The following is a 21,585-nucleotide window of genomic DNA, read 5'->3' as shown; positions in this document are numbered from 1 at the left end:
CAAAACCGAGGCCCGTTTGGTAGAGGAGTTTAAGTAATGTTATTTGGGTGTTTTTGATATACGTGTGGGTGAAAAAGTGTATTGAAATGTGTGTAAAGTTATTTAAAATGTGAAAATGGTTGTTTGAAATGGCCTACCAAACAGGCCCCAATCTCCAAAACGACAGTTTTTCTATCCTACGCACAGGATTTACAATGGGCTACAAAACGGGCCAAAAAAATTTCCCTAGACTAAGCCTCAAAATATCTCTCATTAAAAACCATAGCAGACTAGCAGTATTATTTTGGGTTGGGTCATAATTTGAATCAAATACAACTAAACTCCACAAAACCCAACACCTTCCACTCTCGAAACTCTCAACCTCCATCTCCACCTCCACCTCCGCCATCTAAAGCTAATCTCAAACTCACCACTAAAATCTAAGGCCTCTTACGCTTTGCGTTCAATTCCTGACTTCACAAATGGGTAAAGTACCTTTCAAAACAACGGGTTGGTAACATAAAGCAAGCCCAAATCAATTGTGGGAACACTATCATTATCCCTAAATTTAACCATTGTTTTTGAATACCAATAAGGGAGCACAAACGAAAGGTTAAGATAGGCCGTTGGGAAGTAAAACCTCTTACAGGAAAGGAGCATTTGATAAAGAACAGCAGAGATTCAATGTATGAGAGGATAGAAAAATGGAAATGAAAACATCGACATCAGGGTAAGACTTTCGTATGTGTGATCCCTTTATGCTTGTGCAGCATATTTGCATCTGCTTCACAACTTAGTTTTCAGTTTCGCTAACTTCCGAACTCTTCTAGTTCCACCCATTATACTGAAAATGTAGCTCGAGTGCCTCTCCCCAACAGGCCCAATCCCCTCGACACTACTTGTAGCCCGGGAAAACAAAACGTGTGCATTTTCATGAGCCACGTTAAAGCAATGGTGGCTGCTCACCAAAAACAATCCAGTCCAGAATCTTAAACCTAAACTCTTTAGGCATCTCTCCCATTTTTCCAGCCACTAAATCATTGGACCCGGTGTAAGACTTGAGGAAGGGGTACACCAGCATTTGGATGACTCGCAGCTAGAGAGAGAGAAGATGACCAAATTCTTATAAACATGTTAATGATATTACACCACAACAACAACAATTTTCTAGGTAATATGTACGCATCATTAGGCACTTGAGTAGATTAGTGACCTCTCGAAGCAAGTAAATCTAACGATAGGTAAATTGTACAATGGTGTTTCAAAAAGATCAATCTTCTCCCTAAAGTGTAAACATATTTCATGCAAGTTCGGACAACAAGATTATGAAGCTTGTATCTCACTTCAGCAACAAAATTTTAATTTCATAGCGAAGCTTCAGAAGCAGTGCAATATTACAAAGCATCCCCATTAACTTATAGCAGGATGCTCTCAAATCCATTGAACAAAACTCTATTCAGAGGGACTTACCAATTTAACTTTTTTTTCTATGCAAATTTCTAATCTGATACTTTTCCACAAATAGTATGATTCTGAATGTAAGGATACAGAAGCTTCATGTCAATCCCTCTTTTTCCGTTTCTCTCTCTTGGCTTCTCTATGTTCTCTATCACTTTCATATCGAGATCTGCCTGGAGAATCCCTGCTTCTATGCTTATGATGTTTTGAGTGTCTTCTGCTGCTACCACTTTTCTCTCGAGAGGATTCTTTCTTTCTCCCTTTTGACCTGGAACGGTAACGATCTCGATGATCACTGGATGAATCACTATCCGAATCACCACTTCTATGCCGATGTCGCCTGGACTGCTTTCTGCTCCTTTCATCTTCTGATGATGAATTGCTGTTCCAATTTTTATAACGGCTTGAGGGTGTTTTAGCTTTGCTATCCTCATGGACCCTCTTTTCTAAATCAACTTTATCAAGGTTATTCTCAGTAGAGCCAGTCTCCATATATATGCCAACACTTTTTGCCAACTTACCATGAAGGACTTCATTCTTCTCAGGCCTGCCCTCCATGGCAATCTTCCGGTTGTGAGGCACCTCATGATTTAAAGTCTCACTAAAAACGGTGGAAGAAGGGCCATTTTTAACAGGAAGGATATTGGAATCTCCCACATTGGTATTAGCAGCTTCTTTTTGGGAAGCAGGGGTCTTGGCCATATATGTTGACTGGGGCAGATCAGGAGGAACCTCTAGGCCCAGTTCTTTACCCAAGGATTCCAAAAAGTCACCTGCAATTAAACGGTTTAATGTTGTAGTAGCCGCTTCAATCTTTTTTTCTGGATTTTCAACTTTTTTAAGACTGGTGGTTTCCCCTTCATCATCTGAATCATCAGAGAAAATAGCCTGCACAAAAGAAGATGGTTAGAATTGCTACAAATAAAAAGTAACCACATATCGTACACATGGAATATGCCCAAGAACAAATGAAACACTGAAAATGGGCTATTTGTCATATAATGAATGACAGCAGAACCAGGGAGACAAACACAATTGTTGAACACCTACTGATCTAATCTTCAGGTCAACATGAACATATGTTGAATTTATCAAAAAGATATACTAGTTGCTTTGGAAGTTGGCATCGGACTGAATATCATGCTGGTTAAAAGTGAGCAGTACTAAAAGTAAGGACTGTATCCATAATTTTTTTTTATGGACTGTAAGTTGACTAAACTTTGAGCAAAGATAAGCTAGTCATGGCTGAACTACAAGAGCTACACACCAAGAGAAAAAAATTTCATTATCTTGGTCTAATCATCCATTAGGATTTGAGTTGAGCTTTCATGCTACCATTGGAAAAAAATGAAGGCAATTTCTATTGCAATAATTAAAGGTGTGTATCTTCTATTGGCAGGAAACATAAAGTGAAGTCATCCTTTTACCCTACTTGTGGATGGAGGGAGAGGAGAGGGGAAGGGTACTCCTCTACCCCCTATCTCCCTCTATTCCAAACATACCATAAAGGGAGTAAAGGATTCAGGTATTCACACGCTCCCCCCCTACCCCCGATACACACCCACAGAGATGGAAAAGGAAGCTCATTCCAAACTGACAAGTCCATGGAGACAAGTAAAATTGTGTAAATTCAGGTATGACAGATATAGCAATTCAGAATTTGCATAATAAAGTCCCTAGTGCATGTGATATCATCATAACGAATATCATAAACCAAATCCATCAAGCAAATTTATCCCACTACCATCAGGTGCATACAATCAATCTCTAATAAAGATACATAGAAAGATTGGCAAAGTTATTGTGCAACAATGCACTCTATTACAAGCCAACTATAATGTACATAAGTGCACAAAGAAACAAAAGTATGACCAGTATGACCAGGTATCTCCATAGAAAGTTGAGCTAAAAGCTAAATTAATATAGTTATAATCATCCAATATCAGATCCAAGTGGAAGTTCTCAACATTTAAGAACCAAATAAAGGGCCTCAGGCTAGAGCCTCTTTCATAGCTAACCAGTTAAAATAAAATATTACAGATAAATTACCAATTTCTTTGGCTAACAAGTTAAGCTTTTGCTTTTTTTTTAACCCCTTTTTTGCTGAATTGATATGTTTAGAATTAATGCTTGCAGAGGATGATAAGAACCAATGGTGTAATTAAGCTGAACTGCCCCAAAAACCAAGATGGTCGCAACTTTTGGTCATTTCCGTAAAAAGTTAAATTAGCCATTATCCACGTTTAGAACATCCCCACCAAACCACCCCCCCCCCTACCCAAAAAAAAAAAAAAAAAAAGAACTAACAATTGTCTTCTTGTTGTTGCTTATGGTCTTCTTGCAGTTTTAGTTATTAGTTGTCATGTGACATTTCGGGATTTCGATGGAGAGATGGAAAAAAGAACAAGGAATAAGCACACTCCCCAGATATCCCTGATCTTTTTCACTTCTAATTGGGAGAATATTCCACTATTCACCATTATAAAACTTGTAAAAATGGCAAATTGAAATGGGTAATCTATAAAACTCCTCTATAACTTCTAGTGCTTGGATTTAAATTACCTTTTATAAAGATTTTGTTACATTATAAAAGTTCCCACCAAATCAACAGAAAAATTAGTTGGAGAGAGATTGTAATCCAACAGTCTGTTACATTCAAATAGTTTTCACCAAATCAACAGAAAATTTAGTTGGAGAAAGATTTTAAGCAAACTTATATAACATCAAGTAATAAACAGGCCATATTTTTTAAAAGGGTTGCCCAAAATACTTTAATAATTAAATAACAAGTACAATAAGACAGAACTAAAAGTACCTTGTACAGGTCAACTGGCCTCTCAACATTTTCAACTTCTACCTCAACTTCATTTTCCTTGATAGCCACATCTTGGCTTATTCCTTGAACATCAGATTGAAGCATGGAGAAGTCTCTATTTGCAATTATAGTCTCTTCCACTTTTGTTTCTTTGGCTGAATCTGATGTAAAAATAAGAGTATCAATCTTGCTCCTCATCCGTGGAGGTGGTGCTGGCTGCAAATGGAAAAAGTACGTTGAGTTGATGTAATATTCAGAGAAGTAAAACTTATGACAGTGGCAATAATGCCCCTTCAGTGACAAGCAAGCATGGTATGTACTCTCATATGGAACTTCCATTCAAAAAGTAAAACAAGAAAATCCCAACGAGAAATTTGAATTTAGTGAATCACAAGCCCCCCTCTATACAAGCGAGAGAGAGAGAGAGAGAGAGAACCAATAAAAACAAAACTACAATAGCTGGGGAATAAGAGAAGAACGGCAGGGGGTTTAAGGAAAAAAAAAAAAAACTCAATTTAGTTAGAAAACTTATCCATATTCCTGTGCCACCCCCTGCAAGAATCCAACTTATCTAGAAAGAAAAATAATACCTCCCAATATAACTAAACAAGAAATCTAAATAGACCAAAATAATATAGCAGCTCTGCAATGTTATGAGAACATTGCACCATTCATTTTTCAAACAAAAAAGAAAAAGTTATCAAGAAAAAGTTATAGCAGCTCTGCAATGTTATTTTGGCTTCTTTGTGCCTTTTATGCATGAAGTAGTCATTTTTTAATAAAATTATTCTTACTTATAATAAATAAATAAATAAGAAAAAAAAAAAGTTGTAGCCATGCTGAAACAGAAAAGAATAAATCTTTCCAGTAAACAGAGAGAAAGGGGAGATTTTTGGAGAAACAGGTGTTCCAGAAGGGAAAAAAAAAAAAAAAAGGAGGGGGCAGGAGTTGGGGAGTAAAAAGAAAAGCCTTGAATAAGGCAGATCAAGAAACAGAACTGTAGGGAGGAAAACAGAATAAACTACCTTCCCCATATAAGGATCAATGAGATCAAAGCGCTTGCATAGGACAGGTGCAGGACGCCATTGATATTCTTCTCGTTTCGGAAACATTTTCTTCGTAATCAGATCTTCAGCTTCAGTAACTTTAGCTTGCTGTTTCCAACGAAAAATTGAATCAGACGCTACCAAATTTTTAAAAAATAAAATAAAATAAATCTAATATTTTACAACCTGAAACATACCTCTACTCCGCCAGAAGTGAACTGCATTCCTCCAGTTGCTGAAGAGTGCTTGCTTTCTTTACCCCACTGTCCTTTCTGTATTGCTTCAGCTGCAGCCTCAAAGTCTAATCTCTCACGAGCACGTGATGCTTCAGACATATTACTAGATCCGCTAGAAGTTGTAGAGCGAAGCCCTCCTTGGTACTTTTCCTTGAGAAACCGCTCAAATCTTTCTTGCTTTGCAGGATCATCTTTGAAAGGCTTCACAGCTTCATGCAACCCACTCTAAATTCCAGTGTCAGGAAAGGAAAAAATCAGCACTCTCCACTCTAAACTCCATTACAAAGCAGTGGTCTAAAAAAATGAAACAAGGGGAAGAAATCCAGTATGAATTGGAGTTGAATAAAAAGGAAGATGCAACTCACAGACGATGCAGGTTCAGTAAATGTATCTGAAAGATTGAATTGGAGTTGAATGCCTTCAGCAGAAGCAACAGATGAACTCAAATCTTTAATGCTTCTTTCCAAAGGCCTTTCCCCTAAGATTTTACCACGGCTCTCTGCTGTCATCTTCCGCATACTTGAAGACAGCTTCACATCCACTTGCTGCTTGCTTTGATCAGCACGCTTCTGTCGCTCCTCCCACAGCTTCCTTGTATAATAATCATAGCCATTTCCTCCAGTAAGAAAATTAAATAATGGATTCGACTGATTCTTCTCTTTGGAGAGATCCTCATATAATTTACCACATCGAGCTACTAAAGTTGCAACCCCTTCAATTAAGAGTTTCAGATTATTATCCTCTGGAGGAGGGACCTCTGGTGGAGGAGGATCAGCAAGCCTGTAGTTTGTCTCAAGAGGACCAGGAAATTTGTGGCAGGGTACAAAATCTTTTGGAATCACAGGAGGATCAAACCTGAAGAATTCGTCAAAATGACTCGGTTACAATCATGGAGGAAGGGATAAATTAAAAATCACCACAAACTAAGAATAAATAATAACACTTCAGATATTTATTACTAATGAAAGACATTCTATCCAGTTGTATACATTATAACACTACAGTTTTTGTGAATGGGCTCTTTCATGGCCATTTCATGGTCCCAAATTAACCTGTTATTACCAGAAATTTGTGGGACTTGGGATTCTATCATTCCAAAAATAATGAAATCTAAATAATAAGGAGAGAAACAACAACTACTACTACCGTTCCAACTGGTAGCCAGAATTTGATGCAACTCTAAAGCCAGGCAGAACACCTGTTTCCTTTGCAAGCAACTTTGGTTTACTGTCTGTCATCAACCTTGATGGCTCTTCGACTTCTTGAACATAAGTATCCACAAAGTCAAAATCTGAAAAGCAAATTTCTTAGTTAGATAAACTAGATTGTGTGCTTTAGTATAATCTAAAAGTGAAATTAATGAAGGATGACTGGACATATAACAAGAAGAACTGTTTGTCCCATCACAGATTACAGGCAACTTTCACAAGCAGCACATTTCCTAATTTTGGATAATAGAATAATAATAATAATAATATTTCAAAAGGAAAAAGAAAGCAACAAAAAAGAATGTAAATAAATAAACAAGGCAGCCAGCATCCTGTGCAATACTTCAAAACCTGATTGATCAACAACATCAGATACCATAAAACATTACACAATTATCCTATGTGAAATATAATCACGTATAAAGCATGAAAGTTAAAACCAACTGGTAAAAATTCCTAATTTGAAGACAAGTCCCAATGAAATGAGCGGAAACATTAAAAGCAAGAAGAGGTGATCTTAATTATGATGGGGAAAGATAGCACTGAGGAAGCATGGACACAGTCACAGGTACTGGTACAAGTTCGGGTATGACACGGTGACACGAGCAATTTTTGAAAAATCATAACATGACACAGCTGGTACAACATGGGTACAGCACCCTAAATGAAGTATCTGTGCTTCCTAGGACAGCACAAGTATATATATATATATATATATATATATATATATATATATATATATATATATCAACCAGAAAAACAGATCAGATCAGGGGTTAATGGTGATGGAACTTCACTCAGACCATGACCCATGACCTCACACTCCACCATGCTCTTACAAGGGAATGAGGTTCCATTTTAGATAGAGCTTATTGGTGACATCATAGAATATTTCTATAATTGTGTACATAAGAAAAAAGAATACAAAATGGCCAAAGTGGGTACAGAAGGTGTGCTAAGCCCAACAAACACGAGACAAACACAGGGCAGAGAATGTGAGAAATATTGCATGTCCAATCAGCTCATTAGGAGGGAAAGAAAAATTAGTGATCCCTAGTGGAAAATTATCATAATTTCCAGCCAACCAATCAGCAAAATGGTTTCCTTCTCAATGAATGCGAGAAATTTTTCATGTCCAATCCTAACCAAGGAATTCTCAACAAGATTTCAGTTTTCAGTACTTCCTCTATTTGGGTCAGACGGGGTAGGGGGTTTAGAAAGTTTACTAATTACTGTTTTCCAATCTGACTCTAAAACAATCTTTTCGTACCCACATGCCCCACTAAAAAAGAGCTTTGCAATAGAAGTAGCCAGGTCACTTTGACCTCATATTTTGACTTCAGAATACAGTTTCAGATCTCCATGCAACTCATTTTGAAGTTTTTCAAAATTGAAATGTAAATTGGCCTGGTCAAGAGAAAGGTCAATGGTACAGTAATTTCATTGTCCAACAGTTGTTTCATGCAGATCATAACAAAGAACATTCTTGTTTTTACTTATAGGGTTACCCAGTTCAAAACTAAGACGGATTGACATTCTGATATGTTGGATCAGCCAGTCAGGTACAAGTTTCAAAACATTGCATAAAGCTCTGTAAAACTGAGTGACTAATACCTAAACAAACAATTTATAAAGCTAATCTAAAAGCAAAGAAAAACTAACCAGCAGCATAGACATCCTCATCTTCAGCATCAAATTCTTCAAGTGCTCCAATGCCAAAACCAGGAGCAACATTTCCTGCTGATGAATTCAATTTAATAGGTCAAATAAACGTCAAGACAAGAAATCCATGAAAGTAAAACAGAAGAATCAGAGACAGACACAGCTGTAAGTACCATAGCCAACAAGGACATGTTTAAACAATTAATCAGATAATAGATCTTACACTTGAAACCAAAAAGATTATCTTTTGTTGAGTATGCTTTTCTACTTCCCATCTCCCTTTTCCCAGACATGCGTGATCTTTTCTTTTCTGAGCACATTATACGAAAAATCAATTAAAAAGTGAAACAAAAACAAAAACAAAAACCAAAAAAAAACCCTGAAAAGCAGCGAAGATACAGTTGCACTGCAGCTATCAAAGAGTTAGCAGTAACCTAATATATTTTAAGAAATTACATACCCCTAAACTCAGGAGCATGCTTATAAGGATCAAAACCTAAACCATGCAAGTCCTGCTTTGGATTGCGCACATAAACCTGAAGTAAGTAAAAGTTGTCAGACATTTTTTACTGCCATTGAGAGGGAATTTTTTGAGGATCCATTTAGAACTGATAATAGCTAATGAATCCATAAACTAAACAACAATGATGATAAAACCAATGATTGTTAATTATAACATAATTTTTTACTTTCTGCCTGGAAAATCAGGTAAATATATTCAAGTTCTGGCTGAGAATTGAACCCAGCTAAGTGGCACAACACAACATAAACAAAAGTTAGCTGCCGAGTCAGCAGGGCATCATTAAAAAACAGAACAGACATAGACAAATTGGAAAAAAGAATGAGATTTTTTTCTGCAGATAACAAGAATATAATTAAGACAACTGATTCCCAACTCTTAAATATAAAGTAAAGAAATATGCACCCCCACCTCCCAGCCCAAAACCCAAAGCTCTTATACATGATAGTTGATACCACCACAGTTTGAGACAATGGAAATATATTCTACATCAGGAGTTCAACTCCAACATGATTATTTTAAAATACACAAGGAGAAAATTATTAATCCAAATGACAGCAAATAGAAAAGTGATCATATCAAGTCTCTGACTCTCCAGAAGGTAATGGCTTTTTAGTGCATATCAGTCTATGTTAATTAACACAGACATTATTAACCATGGCATTGCAACAGAACATGATACTAAAACCTTTGATGTAATCATTTGCCAAGATATACAATACAAGTATGGAAAATTAAAAGATCTTGAGCATAATAAATTGAAACTACAGTCATCTAATGTTGTCTCCTGGTGAAAAGTGGTTAAATTTTTCAATATTTGTGTTTTTTTTTTTAAATTAAAATTTAAAAAGAAAAGGTAATACAAAGTTATTAGTCAGTCCAGATAATCACAATCTAATTACCATAATATACATATATATATATATATATATATATATATAAATCCAATTACCATAAACTACATTATTAACTAAAACGGTTATTCTAGGATGACCTTGCAATTCATTGAAAAACTAATCATAGAATGCTCAAGCAGGGCTATGGTCCAGGAAATAGTTCTAAACACATGCAGCAGAACCTCTTTGGGGCTCCAAAAACTTAATAGTGTTGGAAAGTCAACCCACAAATTTTTTTTTTAAACCATACCAAAATTAAAATAATAAATGGACAAAAGTTTGAGCAAATCCATGGCATAATTTATGGAGAAGAAAAAAAATCAAAAAGAGTTGCTCATCACACATCATCCAATTTGATCTATATAACTTATAAGGGTTCAAAGGTAGAATCAAGAACTAAAAAAACCATGGAAAGATTTCTCACAGGTGTACTCTGATAAGACTGGACATCATCATTAGTAGGCTGCTCAGTAATACTTTCAAGGTTGCCCTGAACAGACTCAGACTCAGTTAGCTGTGCTTTTGCATCATCAGAAGAAAATGCCAAGAAAGCCTTACGAGCTTCTCTACGAGCATCTATAAGTAAATAACAAAGACCTGGAGTGAGATACATTTGTGCTGAAATCTACTTAAACTAGGACAAAATGCAATCAACAAAACAGAAGCAGAATCAGATGTTATTTCCCATGATCAACACATTGTAATTTAGAACAAACTGAATCAATGTCTACTTGGCATCTGTTATGCATGAACATTCAGCCAATAATGCAAAGCAAACGAAACAGGCAGTATACTAACTGAATTCTATAAGACATATAAAGGCAGGCTGTATGTACATCAACCCACATATTAATTTCTAATTTCTAAGCCCCAGGCTCAAGCAGAAATATAAGAATCAAGACGCATGCTGTGAAAGAAGCCTAACATTAGATGAAATGAATAAAAAAGTAATAATTAAATAAATCTTGATATAAATACCATATAGTGAACTAGGGCGTGAATCCTTAATTGAGTGACCATGTCGCCATCCCATCTTCAGCAGCAATTTTACACCTAATCAAAACCAGCAAACTATAAGATTCAGGATTTGTATCAACAACACCATTAGCACACATTATTCCACATTAACTGAAACAAACCAATAGACTCTGTGGCTGGAAGTACTAATTCATCAGGGACAGGTCCAGGAATAGCTGATGGCCTGCAATACACAACAAACATAATATAAACAAACCAGAAAAACCTTTCATGAAGCTGTCTTCGTGAAATAAACATGCATCAACAAATATATAACAATTACTTGGAAATTTCAAAAGCAACTAAAGGAAAAGAAAAAACAGTCCAATTTACTAAATCATTTATCATCATGTTTACTATTTATGTGTCCACTGGAGCATGGGAACAAAAAATAAATAAAAATTGGAGTGTAATGCTTCATAAAGAAGGTACACTCCTTTTTGGAACGATTTCATTTGGTTCTGAAGTGAAGATCTATAATGTGTTTTCTCAGTCACAAAAATATAGCAAATTTTGATTCATCAATCTTCTTCCTAGAGTTTATACAAATTAACAGAAAATAGTTCTTTTTATAAATAAATTATCATAAAAAGGAGGAAGCTCATATACAACCAGTAGTTCAGGCCTCAAATAATTTTAAATTTAAAAATAAGAATAATAAAAAATTAAAAATTATTACTATATGTGTGTGTGTGTGTGTGTGTGTACACGCTGAATGTATACTGCCTAAAGCAGTCAACCCATCATACAAAGTTCTAAAAAATTTTAAAACTAAAATAATTAAATAAATAAAAACCAATCATACAAAGATCTCAAAGACTCAAAAATAAAGGGGAAATTACATTTTTCCACCCAAAATTATACCCCATTTTACACTTTGCCCCCCTTAACTACTAAAATGCACAATTGACCCCCCAAAGTTCTAACTCTGTAACACTTAACCCTCTACTATCCGTCTTGGAGTTAAGTCTAACAGAATTTTGCATTAAAAAACTAATTTACCCCTCCATCTAAACAGATGGTAGAGGGTAAATTGGTCTTTTAATGCTACATTCCATTAAACTTAACTAAGAAAGTGACAGAAGGGGGTAAAGTGTTACACAGGTTTTAGTTTAGGGGGTCAATCATGCATTCTTCTAGTTCAAGGGTAAGTGTAAAATAGGGTATAACTTAGGGTAGAAAAGTGTAATTTTCTCAAAAATAAATAAAACCTATTCTCATGCCAAGGACCTCAAGCAGTAAAGCCCATCAAGATCCTACTCCTCCTTCCTCTACAAGTTATGCATATTACATATTAAAGAACAGTATTCTAATCATCTATACTTTCATGACAACCAAACTCCCCTTGCCGACTTGCAAGCAAGCCACTAAATCACGTTCTTAGGCTAACCCATAACCACAAGACACCAAATCCAAAATCTCTTGGCAACGAACAAAGGAGTAGAAGATGGCCCAAACAATAGAGTATAAGATATTCAACTGACTACTAATTTTGCACATACAACACCAATCCATACTAAAAAAAATTAAGAATAAAAAATCATTTTCCAAAGATTATTTACAATTAAAATCTTTCCTCTTATGTGCTAAAAAGATGCAATCAAAGATCTGGGGGGCTGTTCCTTATTGTTTGAAAAGAAAGGAATATGCATAACTTCAAAGGCAAAGAACATTAGATAATTGAACTTAAGTCACAGCTTATGGGAATGCTATTTGAGTGGCTTTAGATTCCGATCTTTTAGCCTTTCTGGAGAGATTGTATCTTGGTTCATTTTTGTTTTATTTCTTCTTTTAGAGTGTCCATAGGATTCCCTTGTGTACTTGGGCCTCATCCTGTTTTCTTTATCAATGAATTTCTTATCTTACCGATCAAAAGAAATCTTTCCTAACATAGTTGTCCAAGTGAAGAAAGCAAACTTCCAAAATGCCTTAGCACCCCATGTACTCTTCCAAGAGAAATACATACCAGTAGACCCTCTCAACAACCCAGCAAAGAGAAGGAATAGTAAGATATTAAAACACCAGGGACACGACACAAGAGTTAAAGACATTACTTTTAACTCTTTGGCTGATTTGCTTGATGGTTGTACTTTCCATGCACCATAGTTTTTTTATGTTTAGCTGTTTCCTTAGCACACTGCCTGTGTGTTTTGGTTCCTTTGTATGATTTCTATATTTTTCAATGAAGTTTTATTACTTATCAAAAAAAAAGTTCTGGCTGTTAACAACACTCATAATAAGATTTTAGAATTCCAAAAGTCTATTTATTTTCACAAAAATATTGGAATTTTAAACCCATTTTAATTGCTAATTCCTATTTGACTTTATAAGAAATATAATCTCATAAACAAGTTATTATGTTTACTCTATAAAAATAAAAGGCATAAATGCACTTTTAATCCCTATATTTTGACATTTTTCCATTTTAGTCCCTACATTTTATTTTAACAACTTTTAGTCCCTAAACCAATTAACGCATATTATTTTTGTCATTTCCGTCAGTCAACCGACGGAAATAGCTGAAGTGACAGCCGGAGGAATTAAAATATTATTAAAAATGCCACATTAGTATCTATTTTTTAAAAATAATAATAATTTGTTAATTTTAACTAAATAAAAAAAAAAACAAAATTAAAAACAATAAAATCAAATGCCTATGAACACAAGAACACAAACTCAGAAAATCAAAGAACACAAACCCAGAAAATCAAACCCAAGAACACGAATCAAATGCCGAGGAAATTAAAAAAATCAAGAACATGCCAACATGGAACACGTAAAATCAAAGGGCACAGATCTACAAAATAAAAGACCTTCAAATATTCAAAACACAAAGAACACAAACCCAAACCCAACCCTCAATCTCTAGCAAACCCAGAAGACCACATGAAAAACTAAACCCTCCAAACAAACATCAAACCCAGAAACCATCACAGCCGCCACAACCCACCATCCCAACCGCCACAACCAAACCCAACTTGGTCTCAACCCCAGCCACCCCGATCTCTACTCACCCCAGCCGACTCATAACCCACCCACCCCAACCCAACCTCAACCCTAGCCACCTCGATTCAAGCCACCCCAACCGGTCTCAACCCACCCACCCTAGCCTAACCTAAACCCAAGCCGACCTCTACCCACCCCAGCCGGCTCACAACCCACCCACATCAACCCAACCTCAAATCCAACCACCTCGAGCTCAACCCCAGCCACCCCAGTCGGTCTCAACCCACCCACCCAAGACCAACCTCAACCCACCCACCCCAATCTCAACCCATCCCACCCCGATCTCAACCCACCCACCCCAGACCAACCTCAATCCAGCCCACCCCGATCTCAACCCACCACAGCCACCACAAGCCACTGCACCACCAGTTACCGCAAGTGAGAAACACGAATGAGAGAGAGAGAGAGAGAGAGAGAAGAGAATGAGAAAATTTGATAGAAAGTGAGACACGGATGAGAGAGAGAGAGAAGAAAAACTAATTTAACAAAGTAAGATGGAAGAGAAAATAATTTGAACTCAATTTGTGATGTCTTCCCAGAGAGAGCCAAGATACTTTTTAGATCTTAATTTTAGTGATTTTTGGTTTTTTTTTCTTTTTTTTTTTGGGATTTATTTCTGTTTTTTATTTAATAAAATTAATAAATTAATTTTTTAATTTATATACTGACGTGGCATTATATACTGTGCAATTATATTATTTTTTTATTCCTCCAGCTGTCACCTCAGCTATTTCCGTCGGTTGACTGACGGAAGGACGAAAATAATACGCGTTAATTAGTTTAGGGACTAAAAGTGGTAAAAATAAAATGTAGGGACTAAAATGGAAAAACGTCAAAATGTAGGGACTAAAAGTGCATTTACGCCAAAATAAAAATTAAAAAAAAATGTCTTTTATATGTGATAGCTTTGGGCAAAAGAGAGCTTGGACCACATCGAAAATACAATTTTGGCCCATGCAAGCTCAAGACATGTTTTTTTTTTTTTCAGGTGAAATACATGAGATGGCCAAGCAAACTATGTCTGTAAAATACAACAACACTGGTAAACAGGAGATATTCTTATTACTTGAAAAGGCATACCTAGTACAACAACCTGACTCACTTGATTTGACATATTCCATTCCTCTGGTCAACACCACCTAAGTTACAAATTTAATTTAGACTTTAAACTCACAATTAAAGAATGAGATTAAGACTTGATAGCCAAAAGCATTCAAACAAGGCCATGGGAAAAATGGCATCTCCACTCCTCATAACTGTAGGATTATGGGTGAGGTCATGGGTTCCAAATCCAATGAGTGCATGAGTACTTACCGGCCAACGGAAAAAAGGGCTAAAATCACCACTCTAGAAAAAACGCTTTTTCTTAGATGTTTTCACCCTAACTAGATCATCTATATTATGATACAATGTAGCACATTATATATAATTAGTTTTATCCAACTAACAGAGGTTTTATTTATTGGTCATACATATTCAAAATTACAAGTCCCATCAGAATTTATCTTACCCCCTGGTATCACAAGTTTCAAACTCTTGCAAGTCAACATGATTAACAAATAGAAAAGTATCAACTGAAAATTTGATTCCATGATATGAATTATCACCAAAAACATATAATTAACACCTAACCTTTGCTGTTGTTCCTTCTCAGCTTGTTTACGAGCAAGTTCTGCTGCTGTAAATCCAAATGTATCAAACTGCATAGATGTCCCCAAAGATTGACCTTCCAAATCCTAAAATGTGAAAACAATGTGAGTTAAAAAACTTTCAGTAGTTTTTTTTTTTTTATTAGTGATTCAGAGTCTTATAATTTAATCCATAGTCTCAACAAAATAACTTCCTGAATCCTATGACCACATCCGCTGTAAAAGACTTGCTAATTAGAAGTGTCTAACCATGGATTGCATATCATCAATAATAAAATTAAGTCTTTCAATGCGTCAATGAAAGTGCTCTATTCACAACACACAGATACCACGGGAGAATAAGAAAACTGAGTTTCAATCATCAAATCGCTGTTTTAAAAAGGACCAGTGGTTGAACTGGTCATTCATGAACCAGCCCCAACTCTGGTATGGTTATACCTTATTAACCATTTTTAATTAAAAACTGACTTGAACCATCGGACCAATCATTCGAAGGTCAACCATGAGTCAAACTGGTCATTGAACTGACCAGTTCATTGTTATCAACCTAAATGAAAAAAAAAAATTAATACATCATTAGCAAGTTCCAAACCTTAGAAAATTGATATGCAACAACGTTACCTAGGCCAACTCAATGTTTGTACAATGTCTCACACTGACAATACATACACATTTGTTAACAAATCAACAGCCAAAAATCATTACGTACAAAAATAAAAAATTGTACAAATGGATAGCTGCAAATTGTTCTTTTTCATCTATGTTGAGTTGTGAAACTTTAGAAGTTAGTATACTTCTGTTTTCTTGCGTATGCCTCGAGTGTACTAGGGTAACGAACTTTTTTTCATTGTGCATACTACATTAACGCACCCTCTTTGGCTATTGCACTCATTCAATACATGTTCATTAATTATCCATGCATACATATGTCTCTGTGTGTGCACACGGGTATAATTTGTATATGCTACAATTTAAACCCAAACTTTTTTTTATTGGTAAGTTATACGCAGGGATCTTGAATCCATGATCTCACCATCCACGTTACACTTACAAGGGAAGGAGATGCAATTTGAGCAAGACTCATTGGTAACTTGAACTCAAGCTTTTATAGTTTTTTTTTTTTTTAGGTAAAAAAAAAAAAACTGGGGGTGGGAAAATTTGAACCCTAGACGTCTCCATTTTAATCACCAGGAGATGCCAGTATAGGTACATCAAAAATCCAGTTTTTAGAATCATGCCTCTTTTTTCTTTTCTTTTTTGCAGGAAGGGGGCTGGGGGGGCAGTCGTCAACCATTTCTTCATCTTTGTTTATAAGATGAACTTAGTTATGCAAAAATTAGAATATATCTACTAATCCAAAAAAAAAAAAAAGAACAAATAGAACATGGGATACCTATCTTTTTGTACAAAAAGGAAGATCCATTTTACGATCAAATTGGCAGCTCAAAAGGCATGTATGAAGTAAATCCTAATTAATGATGAAAGCAAAGCTGGAACACTACCAAGTCATGAGTATGGCCCCCTTCCCCCCCCCCCCCCCCCCCAAACACACGCTAACACACACAGTCAAAAATCCTAAGTAACAATATGCCAACATCAAATTAGCACTGATAGTCAAAAATATACTTTACCCTCATTTTCACTTAATTGGTATAATCCTAAAGCATATAATAAGAACACTTTTCTCATGAATTCTTTAAAGGAAAAAAATTCAAGAAAATTATATGCTTCTGTTGAACAGAAGCTCCCTTGTCAGAACAGAAATTGGCCAGAAAACTGCAGGGTGGATTTTCTTCCATTAACTTTCTCAGTGATAATTTTCAATCAACATCTAAAGACTTTAAAGCATAGAAATGTGATTGTTGAGGTCATTAACTCAATCAAAAGTGAACTTTTTTTTCTGTGAGAAACTAAGAGTGACAATATTTAAAAACGCCAAAGAATGAACATTAGTCACAAAATTAAATCATAAAGTATCACAATGTATGGAGTAATGATCCCGTAATGGAACTATTTTTTATAAGTTTGCTCCCACAATCCCCTAATAGAAATATAAATTTTGCACAATGTATATTAATGTTTAATGCCATTAGAAATCCACTCCCCTCAAAATATTTCATACTATGGACATAGAGTTTTTTTTTCCCTTTTTTTTATCGGTAAGTTACACACACCCAGTAGGACGTGAACTCAGGACCTCAACCTGCACCCTGCTTTTGCAAGGGAAGGAGGAGGTGCCAGCTGAGCCAGAGCTCATTGGCTATAGACAAAATGTTTTTTGATAAATCGATAGTTGAGAAAGAGAGATTTGAACTCTAGAGGTTCATTTGGTTGAAAGGATGGAAAAGTGAGAGGATAGAAAATGAGGAGTGGATGGAAAATTGGGAGGATAGAAAAGATTTTATTTTCCCTCATTTGTGTTTGGTTGGGAGGGAGGAAAAGTGAAGGGATTGAAAACTTTTTTGTTTGGTTGAGAAGAAAAGTGAGAAGATAGAAAATGAAATTTATATAAATGGACTCATATACCCTTATTAAAAAAATTATCTAGTTAAAAAAACAAACAATAAAAAATAAAAAAACAATCACACCAAGTTTATTAAAAAAAAAGATCATCGAAAAGAAAATTTAAAAAAAAAAAAAAATCAACCAACCAAAAACACCAATCATGCCCGGTTTTTTTTTTTTTTTTAAAGGCAGCTGTGCAATTAGAAACAAAGGGCAGCAGAATGTACACAGTGGGTTAGAAAAAAATTTAAAAAAAGAATAGGAAACAAAGGGCAGCAGCACTTACAGAGTGGAATTTGGCATGGGCATTTTTGTCCAAAAAAAAAATTGCACAATTTTCTCTCACATTTTCTCCCCAATTTGGGGAGATTGTGTTTTGGTGGGCCCAGGGAGAAAACTCCTGGGCCCCACCAAAATTTCCTCCCTCTCCCCCTCCCAACCAAACACTTCTCTCAACCATTTTCTCTCCTTTTTTTTTTCATCCTCCCTATTTTACCTCTAACCAAACATACCCTAAATGTCACTGTTGGAAACACCAAGAGGTACCAATTGGCACTATAAGTGTAAAGTCTTTAAATGGAAAATGTGTTAACAAATCCTAAACGTGCACTAAATTTCCAAAATCTGCAACATATTCACAAATTTGACAAATACTAAGAGTGTGTTTGATAAGTTCTAAGTTCTAACTCTAGGGGAGGGGAAAGGGAAAATTCAATCTAGTGACCTCTGTTCCATGAGGTGTGATCACCAGCCAATTGAGTAACCACTTGGGAAAGATGGATTGATATTTTCTCTTGTTTGATGGAGTAGAAAAGCAGAAAGAAGGAAAAAATGAGGGATGATTATTTTCTATTCAGGCCCATCATTTTTAATCTCCCCAAAATGGGAGGTAAATAAAATTACGTAGTTTATTTGACAATCTCTTTTTTTTATATGTAGTGATTTGAAAATCGTATATCTATAGTATACTAAAATTGATTCAATACAAAATCCTTTTTTTCTCTCCACTTTTCTATCCCTCATAACAAACTCTATAATGAAGACATATATATTCCTTCCTTTTTTTCTCCACTCCGTACATTTTCTCTCTCTCACTTCTCTATCCTCCCTATCAAACAAAGCCTAAGTGAAACATTACTATGCAAACAAAATAAATAAAAAAATATCTTGACAAATCCAAAATGAAACATACAGCTCTCTCATCTTCATCTAAAAAGTTCAAAATGTTTTGTTGCTTGACTTCAGCTCTATTCTTACGGGATGATACAAACTTCTGTGGAGTCCACCCTGCATATTTGTTTCACACAGTTCAGATGTTAACTAATACTCAAATTCTCAAAGCTAAGAAGAAGAAAAAAATGACTGTCCTAATTCATAAGGTAAAAATATACCCTCTTTCGATCCCACAGTATTATAATAACCAGCAGAAAACCCCCCAGTAAATGCTCCATGAAATCTTCTCCTCCCTTCTTCATCTGTAACCTAAAAATTAAAAGAAATCAAGATAATAGTGGGTCAGCATTAGTAGACATATCACCTCCATTTGTTGTAAAATCATAAGAAGAACCATTTGGAAAATCTTTTTTACTATTATTTAGAGCAATGTAATAACCTTCGAATTAGATTTAGATTCTATACGACCAAGTATATGCAATTCAAAATCCAACACTTGATTCAACATCCTACAAGAGTTTGATTATTCAGCATTGCATTTTATATAGAACTAGGCAGAATCCCCTGGGCATGAAGATAAACTGCTTAGCCGGACAGGCATGAAAAGCCCCTGTATTACCCGGTAACCAGTTCTTGTGGGTGGTGTCAATTGCCTGTGTAAGTTTGATTAACAGTGAGGATTGTTGCGTTTTTTTTCTTCTAAATTGCTCCATTTTGAGAAATCAGATTTTGCCTCTAATACTATGTAAAAACACAAATAAGCAAATCCTAATTCTATAAGAAATCAAACAATGCAAGAACATCATGATTGATTCTGCACCATCAAAAACAAACCAAACCCACTACTCATAAACTGAGCACAATTACACCATACAAAAATAGAACTCAATCCAATTCACAACACATTTCAGTGCTACACATGAAAATCACTAAAATCACTTACACCTGAATCTCAAAAAACTCTTTTTAAGCAATTCATAAAAATTTTCTTCCATTTTCAAGAGGCAAACAGTTTTCATATTCAAATGGAAAATAAATTGGTTTCTTCTCACTTTCCTAGGAACCAAACAAAGAGGAAGGAAAAAAAAAAAAAAAAAGGAAAAGTAGGAGTTAGTACCTCTTGTTTCCAAACAGGGAGGGTCCGGAGTTGACCGGAGGCTTCGGCCACAGCTTTCTTCTTTCGGCTTGTGATCTCTTCCTCGCGCTCTATCGGTGTTCCGAAGAACACGAAATCGTCTTCGTCCAAATCCATTTCTTCAATTTGTCTATCACAATTTTGAAGTTGAAAAAATGAAAAATATGAGAATTTCGATGGGGTTGATATAAACCCTAACGATCAAACTTTGGGGGTGAGAATTTGATGGCTGCAGAACAGAGCAAAGAGGGAGAGTCATGGAGTAGGGCAGGAGAGTGATAGGGTTACATACATGCATAGAGAACTGCTTAGCTCAACCTTTGATTTTGATTGGGCGCTATTTTTTTTTTTTTTTCCTTTTCTTTGTATAAGATACTGTTTTATCAAAAATTTGTTTTTCACCTTCTTCTTCTTCTTCTTCTTCTTTTTTTCTTTTTCTTTTCCTTTTTTTTCTCTTGTCTAGGCCAAAATGATCGCGTACTATCGTTTGGCAAAATATTTAGCAATATACCAATATTTGTGAAATATTTAAAATTTATCATTTTTTTGAAAATCGAATTTGTAAAATTCAAGTTTATCATGTAACTCGAGTTTTTTGAAAAAATAAAATATTTGCCCTGTAGCATAATTTTCAGGAACTATTTTGTTAATAAGCACAAATTTGAAACTATTTAGGAAACTAGCATCTTGAATTCATGAAACTCGAGCTCGGACTGCTAAGGTGGAACAATTTATCCACATAGAGCTCAAGTTTCTTAGACTCGAATTCTATAAAACTAGAACCAGATACGAAGAAGAATAGAGGATGAAGACGATTTATAGATTAAAGAAGAACAGAGGAAGGGGAAAACAATTTGGAGCTCCAAAAAATAATAGACGCGGGGTGAACGATCTGGTTGGAGAAGAACAGACGCTGGGTGGACGATCTGGCCAGAGAAGGACAGACGCTGGGTGGAGAAAAGGAAGAAGAAGAATAGATGGTGGGAAATAAAATGGTGGAACTCGAGTCTTAAAAACTTGAGTACCATGTGATTTTATTTCACATCAGATGCTACCACTTGCAAATTGAGACTTAGAAACTCGAGTTCTATATTGGAACTCGAGAAACTAGTGTGCTGAATGGTTTTGTAAGCTAGACAACTAACTAAAATATTATAAAAATAATGCTAAATGCAAAAAAAAAAAATCTTTGAAAAAATAGCCTTCAAATTTGTCATGCTATTTTTTATGGAACTCGAGTTACACAGCAAACTCGAGTTTCACAAACTCAAATTTTTTAT

General features: G+C 35.4%; 1 protein-coding gene across 2 annotated transcripts; it reads right to left on the bottom strand.

The window, feature by feature from the left end:
• Window positions 1–1,302: 1,302 nt before the first annotated feature.
• LOC142631710 (G patch domain-containing protein TGH) lies at window positions 1,303–20,710 on the bottom strand. 2 transcript variants are annotated; one of them, XM_075805995.1, is made up of 17 exons: window positions 20,598–20,710; window positions 20,288–20,435; window positions 19,389–19,479; window positions 19,190–19,284; window positions 15,476–15,579; window positions 10,960–11,021; window positions 10,799–10,873; window positions 10,245–10,396; window positions 8,865–8,940; window positions 8,628–8,714; window positions 8,405–8,482; window positions 6,681–6,825; window positions 5,900–6,389; window positions 5,496–5,759; window positions 5,278–5,406; window positions 4,253–4,468; window positions 1,303–2,325 (listed from the first exon to the last, which is right to left on the bottom strand). In XM_075805995.1, exons 2-17 carry the CDS (start codon window positions 20,420–20,422, stop codon window positions 1,540–1,542), a joined length of 2,985 nt encoding a protein of 994 aa, XP_075662110.1. In that variant the 5' UTR covers window positions 20,423–20,435; window positions 20,598–20,710; the 3' UTR covers window positions 1,303–1,539. The 2 variants fall into 2 exon arrangements, with proteins under 2 accessions (XP_075662110.1, XP_075662109.1); XM_075805994.1 differs by having other exon boundaries at window positions 20,288–20,676.
• Window positions 20,711–21,585: the final 875 nt, after the last annotated feature.

Source organism: Castanea sativa, chromosome 4 (assembly GCF_040712315.1).
Source record: "Castanea sativa cultivar Marrone di Chiusa Pesio chromosome 4, ASM4071231v1".
In the NCBI taxonomy this organism is placed as follows: Eukaryota; Viridiplantae; Streptophyta; class Magnoliopsida; order Fagales; family Fagaceae; genus Castanea; species Castanea sativa.
Note: the sequence above shows the minus strand (reverse complement) of the source record. Positions and strands in the feature narration are given on the sequence as shown.